At 35.3% G+C, this 15,790-nt stretch overlaps 2 protein-coding genes and 1 non-coding gene across 7 annotated transcripts in view; 2 read left to right on the top strand and 1 right to left on the bottom strand.

Annotated features, from left to right (window-relative positions):
* The window catches only part of LOC21387975 (polypyrimidine tract-binding protein homolog 3), an 8,861-nt gene extending 716 nt beyond the window's left edge, over positions 1-8,145 (top strand). For 2 of the 4 annotated variants that reach the window (XM_024172538.1, XM_024172539.1), the window contains exons 2-15: positions 168-243; positions 3,282-3,353; positions 3,468-3,544; positions 3,704-3,785; positions 4,524-4,647; positions 4,970-5,034; positions 5,145-5,194; positions 5,306-5,347; positions 5,435-5,489; positions 5,591-5,648; positions 5,744-5,757; positions 6,252-6,359; positions 6,451-6,594; positions 7,103-8,145. In XM_024172538.1, the coding sequence (XP_024028306.1) occupies positions 187-243; positions 3,282-3,353; positions 3,468-3,544; positions 3,704-3,785; positions 4,524-4,647; positions 4,970-5,034; positions 5,145-5,194; positions 5,306-5,347; positions 5,435-5,489; positions 5,591-5,648; positions 5,744-5,757; positions 6,252-6,359; positions 6,451-6,594; positions 7,103-7,492 (1,338 nt within the window). In that variant the 5' untranslated portion in view covers positions 168-186 and the 3' untranslated portion in view covers positions 7,493-8,145. The remainder of the gene's footprint in view (positions 1-167; positions 244-3,281; positions 3,354-3,467; positions 3,545-3,703; positions 3,786-4,523; positions 4,648-4,969; positions 5,035-5,144; positions 5,195-5,305; positions 5,348-5,434; positions 5,490-5,590; positions 5,649-5,743; positions 5,758-6,251; positions 6,360-6,450; positions 6,595-7,102) is intronic. The other 2 variants (XR_002903152.1, XR_002903151.1) reach the window with 2 other exon arrangements.
* A 1,359-nt stretch (positions 8,146-9,504) lies between these two features.
* On the top strand, positions 9,505-14,206 carry LOC21387976 (5-formyltetrahydrofolate cyclo-ligase-like protein COG0212). Of its 2 annotated transcripts, none has more exons than XM_024172545.1 (6): positions 9,505-9,954; positions 10,795-10,885; positions 11,918-12,144; positions 12,256-12,331; positions 12,706-12,831; positions 13,681-14,206. In XM_024172545.1, the coding sequence occupies exons 1-6, from the start codon at positions 9,571-9,573 to the stop codon at positions 13,830-13,832; spliced, it is 1,056 nt and encodes a 351-aa protein (XP_024028313.1). In that variant the 5' UTR covers positions 9,505-9,570; the 3' UTR covers positions 13,833-14,206. The 2 variants fall into 2 exon arrangements, with proteins under 2 accessions (XP_024028313.1, XP_024028314.1); XM_024172546.1 differs by having other exon boundaries at positions 13,677-13,786.
* TRNAN-GUU lies at positions 14,148-14,221 on the bottom strand. The gene has a single exon. It is a non-coding gene; the product is annotated as a tRNA-Asn (tRNA).
* Between the last annotated feature and the right edge of the window lie 1,569 nt (positions 14,222-15,790).

Below are 15,790 nucleotides of genomic sequence, written 5' to 3' on the forward strand. Positions count from 1 at the left end.
CTTTTTTTTTTCTTTTTGGATTTTCTGTAGTAGCTTTTTGGTTTTTTTTTTTTTTTTGGGAGTTTATAATTACGTTGTTTTGTCTATCCCAAATAGAAAGATTCAATCTTTAACCAGTTATTTTATGAAAGCCCTAACTTTTTGGGGTTTTTATTTTTATTTTTTAGATTACAGTGATTCTTCAGAATGACAGAGCCTTCGAAAGTCATTCATGTCCGAAACGTTGGTCATGAGATATCAGAAGTATGCTCTCTCTCTTTCTGTCTCTCTCTTAATGCCCAGATTCTGTAGTGTTTATCGTTTTATCAATTTTTGCAATACCAAAATCGTAAATTGCGTTATTGTTAACAAAAGAGGTAAAGAATAAAGATTGTATGTTGCTAAACAAAAATGTTAAGAATGTTGAAGTAAGTAAGAAGAATGTAAAACATCTCATTTTGACTTTAAATCGAAGAAGTAGGTCCTTAGTTTTCTTTTTGAGTTTGGTAGACCTACATGAGATCATTTTTATTATGGAATTGGAATTTTCAAAGTCGAAAATCTGAAATATTATCTAAAGGTGTTTTAAGTCTCTAAGGAGGGAAGAACTCATTGTTTCATTGAAAGGAAAAATTGAGCGTGTGTTTTCTTTGAGGATCATTAACCGCGGCCTATCATTCATCAACTTCACTTGTATCATGAAAATGCTATTTTTTGCCATTTTTGGCTCAATTTTAATGTATTAATCCACGAAACAAGCTTTTCAATCCTAATGACTTTGTTCTCAATTTGATCCCCTCCATGGTACTCCTTTCAGTGCCCCACTTGGTGAATTTATTTATTTTTTTTAATTTTAATTTTTAAGTTTTACCATTGTTGAAATCCAGCTTGAGTTGATGATTTTTGTGTTAGAATAATATTTTTCTTGATGATATGTGTATCATTGAGAGCCTAGGAAAATCTAGAGGTACGTATGTTGCCAATTGCATAACATTCATTACACATTCACTTGTATTCATAATCTACAAAGATGGATTTCAACAACGGCAACATAGAAAATATTACTCCGAGCTTCCCATCATGTGGGGTATTTGGAAGGCGTTTTTATTAACCGGGAATTTAAATTCAGAAAAGGAAATTAGTTCCTTCAATTATAAATTATGGCGTTTGCTTTTGTATTTGAGAATAAATGTAGTGGGGCCCACCTAAGAAAAGAAAATTTTACTAAACCTGAGACTTGAGATTCGATAACCCTGTTTGTTTCGTGTATTTGGACCCTTTTCGTCCAGTCCGAATGAGTGTTTGATAAGGCATTAAATTCAGATTTAAAACTCAACTAAAATGGAGTTGAATTACCCAATTCTGAATTCACCTCCCTCTTCAATTCGACCAATTCGAACCATATTGAATAGTGCCCCATTTCTTTTTCTCTTTTTCTCTTTCTACTTTATGAAAACTCAAGTTCAAATATGTCATAAATTTTCTTCTCCGATTGAGACGATTTTTCTTTCCACCCCTTCAAAGTGAAAGGAGGAACAAATTTCCATCCATATACCCCATCAAAAATCTGCCATGGACATTGAGGTTTTAAAGATTTGTGAGAAAATCATAAAGTTTTCAAGTGATTGTTTTCAACATCTATCCAAACACATATTCAGATTTTTTCCCTATTCACAGTGAAAGTTTATGTGCATATCCAAATGCTGGTTAAGATCGTAACTCAAATGCTTCTGTTCAGATTTTTCAGTTCCAACAAAAAATATTTAAATCACCATGATCCACACGGACGCAATATATTGAAAAACACATTCACCCACTTAACACCAATTGAGCTAACCCCAATTGGCAAGTGGGACCCACCTTCGTGAACTAAGTTTGTGAATAAGGGGGAATTTAAATCCCATCCACCTCTGGCCTTTTGAACTTTTTCCTAGAAAATAGGGACTAACCAACTTCTTTTACCAATTGTACTTTAACATTAAATTAGTTAGTCCTCCAAACAATGGTATTTTTGTTACCCACTTATTCTTAGTCTAAATCCTTCGAATTCCTCCTTGCGTTAGTAAACGGTGTATTAGGAATTACATTTCTTTGCAACTTAATATCTAATTAGTTTTGTAAACACCTTAATAGAGTTATGGAATTGAACTCTAAGGAACTTAATTCCTTATCTCTTCCAACTTATATCAATTCTTTAAAATTTCTGATTAGTAAAGTAACCTTGCAGAAACCAAGTTGAAAGTCAAGACCAAAGAATGCGTACAGCATGTTTCTAGAATTTATGACATAAAACTTGAACCAAAACAAAGATAAGCCTTTTGATCTTTTGATCTTCTAGCAAAAGTCTCACAAGCTCCCACTCGCTGTCTCTCCTTCACTGCTTCTTTATCCTTTTTGTTTAAAGAAAATTGGGCCTTTGCTCATTTTGTTTGATGTCAAGCCCATCGAATGGCTCTCTCAAGCTAAAGGCTTTGCCGTGTTTTCATTTGCTGTTTTGTTAAGGGTATGAGATTTGTTTTTACAGTAATTAGGACCCTATGGTTCTTGAATGACTATTTCATGGGGTTAGGTTACTGCTTCTGTTTTCTTTTTGTACTAGGCGGACTCCTTGCCCCTGTTGTAAACTTTCTATTTTAGATCTAATAAAGTTTTTTTTTGTTTCTTATGAGAAAAAAATCGGGTGTTTTTGGAAACTTTTCAGAAATTTATTGTTTTAGGTAAACACTTTTTTCATAATACTTGCAGTGTGTAATTATTGAGTCTTGCTAAAGTACAACAAAGTAGCGCTTTTTTCATAATACTTACAGTGTCTAATACTCGAGTCTTGCTAAAGTATAACAAAGTATTTTAGATTTCTGAAAAGACATGCCATACTCGCTAAAATTTTTAAGCTTCATGCGGCAGCACACAGGCTTATTGCAGTGTGTGTCCAATCATTTAAAATGTGCATCTGCAAAGAATTGGTGAAAGCTTGATTCAGAGCGTCATTTTTCTTTGGTGTATGTGTGTGGGCAACATATAAGTTATATGGCATTAGGCGTATGAGGCAAGCGTTCTTTATCTAAATCAAAAGCAAAGCCATGCAATAATAAATGAGGACGATAGCTTATCCTTTTGGAATTCACTAATACTATGCAGTACCATACTTAATGGGGCTTTCTATCCTTGTGTCTCTTATTCATTTCATGTTAAAATGATATGCTTCATTTATTTCAGCCATTCATAAGTGTCACTATGCTCGTGATGCATTCTGTTTTTATTTACTGCACTTTTTTCCTTATGTCCTATATGTATTGTACCAGAATGATTTGCTTCAGCTATTCCAACCATTTGGAGTTATAACTAAGCTTGTGATGCTTCGTGCAAAAAATCAGGTATTTTTTTTTCTCTCTTTTCAATTCAAATGTGGTCTGTAAGATATAAGTTGTTTATATTATAAGGTCAAGCTAACCTTAGATTTAATCTGTAATGTGATATCTCCTGCCCAGGCTCTTATCCAAATGCAAGATATTCCTCCTGCAGTCAATGCGTTACAGTTCTATGCAAATGTTCAACCTGCTATAAGGTACAGCTCTGTTGTGTTACCCTGTGTTGATTGCTCATTGCAATCATCTCGATATGCGGACCTATTAAACAAAAAGTATTTCTCTTTTTTTTTTAAATTTTTAAAAAAGAAAATTTAATTTGTCATTTGTATTTTGGATATCTTTCCATTCTGTACTAGGGGGAGAAATGTTTATGTCCAATTCTCATCACATCAAGAATTAACAACAATGGATCAAAATGCTCAAGGACGAGGAGATGAGGTTGGCACCTTCTCGGCGTGTGTTATCACTATTATTATTGTTTTCTTGGTAGATGTGGGTGGATTGTTCTATTATCTTTTGATTTTTAAATATTTTTTTCTTCAAGGTTCATTTTTTTCCCCACTATCTCCAGTGATAATACAATTGAGTAATTGGTAGATGGGTACCAAGAACTGTTAAAGTATAAAATTATTGTTGGCCCACTTCCTAACAGCTTAAGCTTTTGGGATGAATTGGTAAACTAACATGGTATCAAAGCGGGAGGTCCTGAGTTCAAACCCCCGTAATTGCACTCTTTATCCCTATTTAAACTTGTCATGTGTTGGATCTTTAATATATCTCGGGCTTAAATATTCACGTGTTGGGCTTTCTAATTAATTTGCCCACACGATTGTCCATTGTCCAGCCCACACGTGAGGGGGAGTGTTAAAGTATAAAATTATTGTTGGTCCACCTCCTAATAGCTTAAGCTTTTGGGATGGATTGGTAAACTAACAAGAACATTTACTAAAAACTTTTAAACAATAATGTGCCAAGGACCAAGTATATAAAAGCACTAGTGCAGAATCACCAACGCTAGCTATATTTTCTCTCATCGAACTTGTCTTTTCTTCTTCTTAAATATGCTTTCCATATTTCATTTTGCTCTTTCCTTCCTATATCTTTTCTTTCTATTTATTCTCTTCTCTCCCTCTGTCTCTATGCTGGTCTGCTGTGGGGGACTGTCTGGATGCACAGCCAAACCGAATCCTCTTAGTTACAATTCATCACATGCTATATCCTATAACAGTGGAAGTGCTGCATCAAGTGTTTTCCCCTCATGGGTTTGTGGAGAAGATTGTAACATTTCAGAAGTCAGCTGGTCAGCTTCTTCAAGTTTTCTTCCTTTGTCTCTATATCTCTCTCTTCTCTGCTTTTTTGGGTTTAACTCGAACTTGATCAACCGCTGAATGCATTATTGTGTTTGCCTCATTGGATAGACATATTAAATTCATTTCTTGCTTGACCTGCTTTTGGTGCTGTAGCAGTCTTGACAAGTTCAGATTTTCATTTTATGCTGTGGAGTATAAATGCCTTAAGAAAAATCCATGTCTTCTTTTAGATTTTTCAACAAATCTTTCATTGGTTTGTAGTGCATTTTCACTCCTCTTTTTTTCTTTTTCTTTTTGGTTGCAATTCTGTAGGTTTTCAGGCTCTCATTCAGTATCAATCACGGCAGAGTGCTGTTGCAGCTCGAACTACTCTGCAGGTATTACTCAAGTTTATTTTTTAAGTTAGTTGTAATGGAGGCTTTGTTTGTTTGGGTTGTTTGGTTTCTAAAAGTGATTTTTAACACTCTTGGTACTTTATACTTTGTAGGGACGCAATATTTATGATGGCTGCTGCCAATTGGATATTCAGTTCTCAAAGTAGGTTTTGAATCTTCTTAAACATTTGTTCTAATTCACGCAAGTGCAGATGCTTTTTTCTTTTTTGCCTCTTGTGATGGAATATATATAATTTTCATATTCAAATTCCAGCCTTGACGAGTTACAAGTGAACTACAACAATGAGCGTTCAAGGTAGGTTTCGACCTCATGGACTCAATTAATTTGCTTCTATTTTTGCTACTGAATTAACTTTTTTGTTTCTTTCTCCTACTTGCCTAGGGATTTCACAAACCCTAATCTGCCTTCAGAACAGAAAGGAAGATCCTCACAACAAGTAGTTTTCATTGTTCTTCCTTTTGTTTCTTTCGGTTTCCCCTTTTTCAAGTTTAAAATTCATCGTTGTCAATAATTCTATTCTGTTCCATTATGCTACAGTCTGGATATGGTGATGCAGGAAGCATGTATGGCATTCAACCTTCGGGTGCTAGGGGAGGTGCTGAATTCTCATCTTATATGCTTATGGTTCTTTGTTTTTTGTGCTTTACATTCATGTACTGACGTCATTTTTTTGGTTCTGCTGTCTTCCAGTTGCATTTCCGCAGGTGGGTATTGGTCTGCTCAGGCTATGTTGATTTTGTTTTGGACATGATTCAAGCTTGAGGAGGCTATTTTATGTTTGTGCATGGAAAAATTTTGATCACCTGAAGGCTATCCTCTACTTTCTCCTTTTCTCTGATTTTGAACATCTATGTTGCAATGTTCTTGGAGCCTTGCCTTATCTGTTTGTTACCTTGTATTTTGTACATTTTATCAACTAGTTGGAGATACTTGCATTTTCCTTTCTTTTCTATTCCTTGTTTGGTTGTGGGGGTTTCTAGTAAGGGGTTTGGGATCAATGGCTGACGCCTTTATCTGATACCATTTGGATGATATGATGAAATTGCAAATGTCATCATTTGTTTGGTTGATTTTTGTAACATAAGTATTTTGCTCTTACTTCTCTGTCCATTAATCTGTCAGTTCATACATGTCTATATCCGTCTTATTCATACAACTAAAAGTTTCCTCTCTCTCTCTCTCTCTCTCTGAAATGTAGATGGCAAATGCAGCGGCTATTGCTGCAGCCTTTGGTGGAGGTTTACCTCCTGGTATAAGCGGGACAAATGACAGGTGTACTGTCCTTGTCTCCAATCTAAATCCTGATGTAAGTCATTTTTCATTCTTCATCTTCGAAAACTAGAAGGTTTAGGAGTTTAGGTTTCTAGTTTTCATGGTTGGCACTTTCTTTATTTCAGAGAATAGATGAGGACAAGCTGTTTAACCTGTTCTCCATCTACGGAAACATTGTGAGAATTAAACTTCTCCGAAACAAACCCGATCATGCGCTCGTTCAGATGGGTGATGGCTTTCAGGCTGAATTGGCAGTGCACTTTTTGAAGGTTTGGTTTGTCTGAAACTCCTCTAGTTCATTATACAAGATATTAGTTATTGGATGTCAAATGTGTTTAACCTATCAAGCGACAAAAGCTTTCAAATTTCGTTTACCGATTGAGCACATACACAATTGAATGTCTGTGCAAAAAGACACCCACATTTTATTGTAAATGAAACTTTACCAATCGTGATCAATGTTAATGGTATGACTTTCTGTAGTTGTGAACTAGAGTTGGTAGAACTTGGCAACAAGAGATAGTTATTGGGTTTGTTGCCACACCTGCCTAATTTCTTAAACAGGAGATTGGTCTGTAGTTTTGGTTGGTTCAAATGATTCCTTATTTTAATAAGAGATATGATTATTACTTTCGGTACGTAGTCTTGTTTTGTGGTAATCTAGTTTCTTTAAACTTCTAAAATATTCCGTTGAAATTGATCAAAAAAATAAATATTTGCAAGTCAACCTTGTGCTTGAATGGTTTGAGTCCATCTTCTTTCTGAATATTGTAACAGGGTGCAATGCTCTTTGAGAAGCGATTGGAGGTCAACTTCTCGAAGCATCCCAACATAACTCAGGGTGCTGATACGCACGAGTACATGAACTCTAATCTCAACCGCTTCAATCGTAATGCGGCTAAGAACTACCGCTATTGCTGTTCCCCGACAAAGATAATTCACATATCCTCTCTTCCCCAGGATGTCACCGAAGAGGAGATTGTGAACCACATGGAGGAACATGGGCCTATTGTCAACACAAAGGTCTTTGAGATGAATGGTAAGAAGCAGGCGCTGGTAATGTTTGAAAGCGAGGAGCAGGCAACTGAGGCTCTTGTCTGCAAGCATGCTAGCTCACTTGGCGGGTCAATAATCCGCATCTCCTTTTCCCAGTTGCAGACAGTATAAGAACCTTACAGTAATGGAAAATAACAGGAGCAAGGATTCTTATTAAGCACAATATTTGGAGCTGACGGTCTCCTGTGCTGTCACTTATCTTGTAAGGGTGGTTTCGATTGCATTTGTATTGGCGGGATCCGCTCTTTGATTTGCTTTTACTAATCTCTCTTTCAACTTTTTATGCTTTTATTGATTATTTATTAGGTTTCTTAATATTTGGGGTTAGGTCTCAAGTCGCGGCGGTGTTCAGTTTTGAAGAGTAGGAAGAGTTGCCTATTTTTTTCATCCTTTTGGGTCTAGCATAGAGTAGAGTGATCACTTGTGTATCCTGGTTGTATCTCTTCTAATTGTGGCTAAAACCCAGCCATCTCTGTTGTATTTGCAATCCGCTAGCCATATTTGTTCCACCCATTTGGTACTTGTGCCATGCTTGTAAATTTTTCCTTCTATTTCTTCTCCCACCCTCTCCCTCCCCCTCCCTCCCTTCATCCTCCTCTTTGCTCTATAAAAGATTTGAGAACTTGGAAATATGGTCTGAATATCATTCTGTCTGCCCTCTCTTCTCTTCTCTTCATCTTCTCCTCTCCTCTTTCTCCCTTCACCTGAAAGGTGACAAATGTGTAAATGGATGAATTTTATTATTGTTGTTTTCTCCCTCCACCCACGCTTATGTGCGGTTGTATTTTCTTCTCTCCCACCCCTCTACAACCGGAGTCATCCGTGAACATTTTCTTTGTTGGACCTTTCTTTTATTGTGAAAGTGAGAAGAGGGTTAAGGATTATAGCAATTAGCCCAGCGCAAATTTATGAAATGTTTCATCGCCTGGCGAAGGACCGGTTTCATTGGTGTCGCTCTAGTTTGTCGTCGCTTTGCTCGGATGCTTCCTAGATTCCCAGGCGATGAGTGCCCATCTTCGTATATCTTAGGCGACGTTTGTTGTTGCTTTTGCGTGTACAATGACGTTGACTCTGATATGCAAGGTTGCTAATCGAGCTCCCAGCCACCCAAAAGCACCACCATCTTGTGCATGACCACCCAGTTGCTCAGCATCGCAGCCATCCCTTGCATGATTATCCGCCTACAACCACAGCCATGTCGCCAAGTGCTTAGCTGCTTGGAAATGTCGTTTATCTGCTCATCATAGTCGACCACCTGACTCCACACTTAACCCAAAAAGTCCCCAACAAGCCCAAAGTTGTTGAGTGCCCAACTGCGAAGAGTTGCTATGGACTTGCAAACAACACTGAGTGCCCCGTATTAAAGGCCGCCCCAATGATGCGGTGACTTGCGCCTAGAACCATAAGCACCCAATCATTCATATGTCGAGCTACTTGCTCCACCCAATGCCCCTATTAGTAAACTTGCAAATGGACCATTAGTTTATACGGAAATAGTAGAAAATATGCCAATATAAAAAGTTTAAGGAAGTATATAGGTCAACTTTTAGTTATAGAAATTAATAGGCCATAACTTATCAAGTTATGGTTCATAACCAGATAAATTATGGATAAATTTAATTTTAATTCATCTCAAGTCTTGACCTATTTCTTTCTTTCTCCCTAATTTATACTATCAAAATTTTAGCATGATAGCATAAGGGCGAAAAATGATCTATTAAGATCTTCTCATTTAGTAAGAAACTTTTTAATATTAAGAAAACAATTTTATATTAATTGAAATAAATTGATTCCCATAATTTGTAATTAAAAAAAAGAATTTCAGAGTTTATATGATGGGATAAGAAAAAATAAGTTGCCAGTAGTTTTTGATTTTTAAGTTATTGAATCTGTATCAAAAATTATTTATTTTATATATATATTTTTTATAATATATAATTTTGACACGATTTAACAATTAAAAATTGACACTATCCTAAGTCACGTTATTTTTTTTTTTTTGCTATTTATACTATTTTGTTTTTTGCTATTTATACTATTTTGTTTTTTGCTATTTATACTATTTTGTTTTTTGCTATTTATACTATTTTGTTTTGACAAAGTAGAAAATCATATCCTTTCGATATCTTTCAATAGTTTTTATATTGATTTTGTGGGTGTTGGTTGTTTTTAATTTTTATAAGCCATCAATGGATTCCTCAGGTATAATTCGAATATGTCATCCATTTACACTCAGAGTCAGACCCACTCAGAAAACCAATTCCCTTTCTAATCCCAGAAGAAACACCATTTCTATTTTCAGAATCAGAAGCAGGAGCATTCGAAACGACGCCGCATTCGACGAGGCGGCGTACGAGGCAGAGAGGCTCAGCCTGGACGCCAAGGCTCGAGAAACAATGGCGGAGAAGTCAAAGGGAGAGATTGATAAAGAAGAAGAAGATTCAAAAGCTTGGAAATGGGTGATTCGAAAGAGGATTTGGGATTTGATGGAGGCCACGAATGTTGCTCAGAACCCTCGACCTGTTCACCATCGCATTCCCAATTTCCTCGGAGCTTTTTCTGCTGCTGATAAGGTCTCAATCATATGCTACCTAATAATTTTTTCAATTTAATGGTTAGTGAAGAGATTGTTACGCCACTTAATTTAACATTTTTAACTATAGTATCTAATTACTTTGTTACCCATTATTTCATCAATCATATACTACTAATCACTACGCAAGATATATTATAATGCTAATTTAAACTTATTTTATTAGCACTTAAGCCCATTAAGTTTGTTGTAGTCTGTCATTTTTGTCCCTGAAATTATTTTTCAAATAGTTTAGTCCTTAGGCTTACAAAATAGTAACAATTAACTCCAATTATAAGTGAGGCTAAACTTTGAACAGAAGTATAATTGTAGTTTTGTAGAACATGGGCCCATGAAATTCTTGTTGTTTGACACTTTTATCCGTGGGTTTAATTAATTAATTAATTATTTTCTTTTAGCAGTTTAGTCCTTGAATTAGTCTCGGAGTTCTTAAAAAGTAACGTCCATTAATAATTACAGACTTACAGTGAATTGCTACTCTTTTGAAAATTCAACAGGAAAAATTACCAAGAAAAAAAAAAGAGTGAAAAATTAGTTGCAGAAGTGCTAAAAACAATACATTTAATAAAGATAAACTCATTATTGATCTAGTTCTGAATCTGATTATGTAGTGATTGTGTGGCAAAATTTTGATAGAGGGACTAATCTGATTATGACACGAAAAATACTAATTTGAGAGCTTAAGTGACATGTTCAAAAACTTAGGGATCAAAATGTGCCGTGGTTAGTAATTGAATATGGTTGCCAAGGAGGAACAAAATAGAATATACTTTTGAATGAAAGCTAATTAACTTTGTTTGATGCCTGTGTGGTTTGGCAGTTTGGTGGATTGGAAGCGTATAAGGTTGCTGAATGCGTGAAGGTTAACCCGGATTCGCCTCAGAAGCAAGTCAGGTTTCTCACACTCTCTGGTTAGTTAGTGTTACAATAACTATATATTGATGATGATGCTATTTGTTATCCATAGTGGTTGTAGTATTATGAGGAGTAAGAAAGAAAAAAAAAAAAAAGAGCATGATCATGGGGAAATGTATAATGGTAGTATGGTCACTATATATGTGTAAAGCTAAACATTGACGAGCACTAGTGTCCCACGTATACCTTTGTCTCACATGCCCCCATTGAGACTCTAGAATACTAATTTTTATATTTATATTCTGTATGAAATTTCAGTTAAAACCCCAATTGTTAAAAACAGTTATAACTTAGCCACCACTAAATAATAGAAATTTGCAACTATGTTTCTATTCTAATAATAAAAATAGAAATTTGCAACTATGTTCCTATTCTGATAATAAAAACAGTTATGTTTTTCTTATTGTGCCCCATTGATTTTGGTTTTGTTTTTGTTTTTGTTTTTGTTTTTTTGTTTTGTTTTGTTTTTTTTTTTTTTTGGGTGACTCTGCCACATTGTTCTGCAACGTAATTGGTATTCCTCAGCATTGGTTTTGCAGACTATGCTTTTCTACTAGAGTTATTAGTCTATCAGGAACAAAGCTTAGAAGCTGAAGCTGGCAAAACTGTAGATAGTAAAATGAAAAAAGTAGGTGATTTAGGAGAGGTATCAGATTCCCTAAATGAAAAATGGAATCTCGACGGCCGTCTAAATCTGTACAATTCGATTAATATTAGTGTTTAAAGCACTATATGAGGGTCTAAATTGTGTATTTGAACTTGCAAGCCATTGAGTTGAAAAATTACTTGATCCTATTTAACCTGAGTTAAACTTAGAAAAGGGGAGAAATAACTGGCTAGTTAGCAAAACTCCCTTTATGGTTCCTTTTTTGTTTGTTTGAGAGAATCCAATAAATATATGATTTCTGTATTATTTTTCGTTTCATTACCTTATTGTATCTCAAATCAGTAACATCCACTGTTTTCATTTTTTTTAAAATGATGACGAACTGGAACTTTTGACTACCTTGGCTATACTTCATTTGCAGATGGAAAGAAATTGTTGACTCCTCAACCCAGGTTAAGGACCGGATTTTTCTCCATACTCGAGTCGTCTATGTTATCCCCTAATACAATCAAAGAGGCTTGCACCTCTGTTGGAGTTGCCAAGTATGGACGCCCAATTGGCTTGGATGAAAAACTCAAGGTGGATTTAATAGTTATTGGCTCAGTTGCTGTTGATCCAACGACTGGAGCTCGACTTGGCAAGGGCGAGGTAATTTAAACGCAACATTGCTTTCTTTACAGTTTGGCCCAACAATTGGATGAATTCTTAGCAAGGATGACTTTCTTGATGAATTTTCTAATTAAAAATATTGCGGTGTAGGGATTTGCGGAACTTGAATATGGTATGTTGCGATACATGGGAGCTATTGATGAGTCAACACCAGTTGTTACCACTGGTATGTGCAACGCCATTTTTTTTTTCATGCATGTTATGAATTATGAAATTCTTGAATGGCTGGTACATAAAAATGCGGTAAATGTCATTGTATTTAGGGCTTGCTTGCTTTGCTTCTAGCTTGTGGTACAGGCGAGTTCGGTTATGCCTTTCTGTTCAAAATTCTCATGGCAGATTAGCTTTCCTGCCCAAAAGTTTAAGAAATTAATTTAAACTATAAACTATGTGATCGGAAAACGAAGTATGCATCACCAAATATTACTCTTCACTAATTTAACTTTTACAATGCTGCATATGACTTATTTTCTGTAATTGTTTTTCCTCAAGGCTTTGGTTTTTCTATTTACACTGCGCTCAATTTGAATTTTGTTGTAGTGCACGACTGTCAATTAGTAGATGATATTCCAGTTGAGAAGCTGCTAATCCATGATGTGCCAGTAGATATCATCTGCACCCCAACTCAAGTGATTTTTACCAATACGTCGATTCCGAAGCCTCAAGGTTGGTGAAGTTTGCGATTTTGTCTATTCTTTATCTCTTTTCGGATCATAATTCTCCGAAAAGAGTTTTAAGGAAAACTTTTAGGATTTGTCAAAGATGATTGAATGGGGTTTGAAGAGCTGATTGTTTCAGAATTTTGGGTTTTTAGCATGTGTCTCTTTCTTGTGGTTATACACTTTCGAGTAAATTGATAAGAAAAATGATCAAAGCAAAAAAGGAGGAAAATGTCAAACCACATGAAAATAAATGAAGCACAAGTACTAAAAAGGCTAAATTTTTTTCCGGGAAAAAAATAAAAAACAAAATAAAGAAGGCTAAAATTTTAATATAGTGAAAAACATTGAGCGCGTTTAGAACTTATTTCAAAATGATTTTTGTTTTTTGTATGAAAATGAAAATGAAAATGTTTTCAATCTCAGGCAGAAATCATTTTTGAAAATGCGTTTGGTAATTTTATCAAAAGATTGTTTTCAGTATAAAAAAATCTATTAATGTCTATGTTTCTTTTTCTCTGCACAAGAGAGGAGAAAACAAAAACAAAAAATGAAAAACGACTAAAAGTCGTTTTTCATTTCTCTCTCATTTTATACTAAACTAAAAGATCGTTTTCATTTTCATTTTTTGTCTTTATTGCGCTAAACGCCGTTTTGGAAACGTTTTCATTTTTTTTTTCTTGAAAAATAAAAACGGGATCAATTCCAAACACGGCCATTGTGTTCTTTTGATTTCCCTCTTTCAGTAGAAAATTCATTGATATGTATGAGGATACTAAGTATGAGCTAGTTATTAGAAAACCAGTCTGTTGTGTTTTATAAATTATAATAGATGTGTTGATTGTTGCTAAGATAGGAATATATTGGGAGAAATTGTCCCCTGAGAAGCTGGGGCAAATCCGAATACTCCGAGAGCTGAAGACCAGAATCGAACGAGAGACGGGACAGAAGCTTCCATGTGGTCCGTCTGAGAAACTGCCTCCCACAGCTCAACGAAGAAGACGCTGAGTTTGTTGAACGTAACAGTTAACACACACAAGTTATGTTTTGGCAGCCATAGCCAGCCAGTACTTGGTACACTTTTTGGTTGCCATTGTATTGTTGTTGTTACGTGTTTTGTGTAAAATTATATTGTTTATAAGATGTAAAAATTATGTAGAGTGAGTCCTTATACAAAAGAATATTTTTCTTTCTTACCATTTTATTATTATTATTATTATTATTGGTTTGAGTATTTTCTATTTACATTTTGGGATCTTCGTAATTTCTAGAATTTTTTTTTTTTAATTTAATTGTGTGGGGGGTGAAAGTGAAAAGGAAAATCGCTAGAGGAAGGGCTAGAACCTTCGACCTTGTGGTTAACAGCCACACGCTCTAACCAACTGAGCTACTCCAGCTTGTTTAGTTTGATGATGTAATTTATTACACTTATTTTAAGGCTTTTTGGCATGGGACCCTATTCAACTTTTCGAGATTGGCAGATTAGTCCTTAACGTTTTTTTTTTTGCAATCACCTCCTTAACGTTTGAAATACGTTGCAATTCTGGTCCAATCGGTAACGTCCGTCACATTATATACGGTTTTAACATGTGATTCGAACGTGAGGTCTCTTTTAAGGGTATTAAATGCTTTAAAAGTAATAAAGAATGAATAAATATAAAAAAAAAATTAAAACATTAAAAAAAAAAAATCAACAACTCAGCAACCCCATCCCTCTCCCTCTCACCTTCGATCAACAAAAGCCAGATTCACAAAATTTTACCCGTGCAGCAAAACAAAAATAAAAATAAAAATAAAAATCTCATTGTTGGGTTTCTTGCTCATACAGCCTCCCATTGCATAGGCTTTCTCAAATCTAAAAAGAAAGAAGAGAAAGAACAACAAAAGCCAGAAAGATAAGTTTACAGATTGTCAAATAATGAGCTTGAGACTCAATGATATATATAAAAAGATAATTTTAAAAGAATGCACCGAACCAAGACAGCCTTTAAGGGAGAAAAAAAAAAAATTTTCCCCTTTCAACCGCTTTTTTCTGGCAAAAATCACAAAAGAATACCCAGAAATGAAAATCTGTAGATCACAATCAAAAGGAAAATCCTTGAACAACCCAGAAAACCTTGTTTTCAGATCTCTCTCTTTTCAATTCAAACAAAAACCAAAGCCAGAACATCAAAAACCAAAACCAGAACATCAAAAACCAAAACCCCTCTCTCGTGTTTTCAGATCTCTCTCTCTCTCTCTCTCTCGTTCAAGCTCATGAACCCCCCATCCAAAGTTCATCAATCTCAAAAACCCAATTCCAAAACAAACCCAGTTCGTCCCTCACCTCTCAAATCCTCGGTAGGGACGGCGCTGCGATTTCGAAAATCTAGCTGGGGCGGGGTAGTGGGCTGCTGCGACGGCGTCATCTGGCAAGGAAAACCCAGAAAGCCCAACGAAGCTTCCAGATCCGCCCCATGGATTTTGATGGGGTTTCTTTGAAACTTCTGGATATTTGGATTTGATGGGGTTTCTTTGAAACTCCTAGAGATTCAGAAACCCTCTCTTTCAGAATTCAGTGCATCCGTGGTTTTTTTTTTTTTTTTTGGTGTTGATCTGATTTTGTTTTTGGTCTGAAAATATTGATTCTCATGTTGTGTAGTGAAAATTTATTTTTGATGGGGTTTCTTTGATTGTCATATTGTGTAGTGAAAATTTATTTTTGATGGGGTTTCTTTGATTCTCATGTTGTTCAGTGAAAATTTATGATTCTGATTGTCAGATTATTTGGTTTTCTCAGAGCTTGCAACAATTTCTTTGATCGAAGATGAGAGAGAGAATGGGGTAGAGGGAGATGGAGTTGCTGAGTGATTTTTATTTTTTTTAATGTTTTAATTACTTTTTTATATATTTATTCATTCTTTATTACTTTTTAACCATTTAACACCCTTAAAAGACCTCACGTGCCAATCACATGTCAAAACCGT

This window comes from Morus notabilis, unplaced genomic scaffold, assembly GCF_000414095.1.
Source record: "Morus notabilis unplaced genomic scaffold, ASM41409v2 Scaffold1695, whole genome shotgun sequence".
Lineage (NCBI taxonomy): Eukaryota > Viridiplantae > Streptophyta > Magnoliopsida > Rosales > Moraceae > Morus > Morus notabilis.

Bases quoted from the DNA above. Each gene is read 5' to 3' on its own strand.
- LOC21387976 (XM_024172545.1), top strand. From the start codon at position 9,571: ATGGATTCCTCAGGTATAATTCGAATATGTCATCCATTTACACTCAGA. The intron at 12,332-12,705 runs GTATGTGCAACG...ATTTTGTTGTAG, and splicing joins AACACCAGTTGTTACCACTG to TGCACGACTGTCAATTAGTA. The intron at 12,832-13,680 runs GTTGGTGAAGTT...TTGCTAAGATAG, and splicing joins GTCGATTCCGAAGCCTCAAG to GAATATATTGGGAGAAATTG.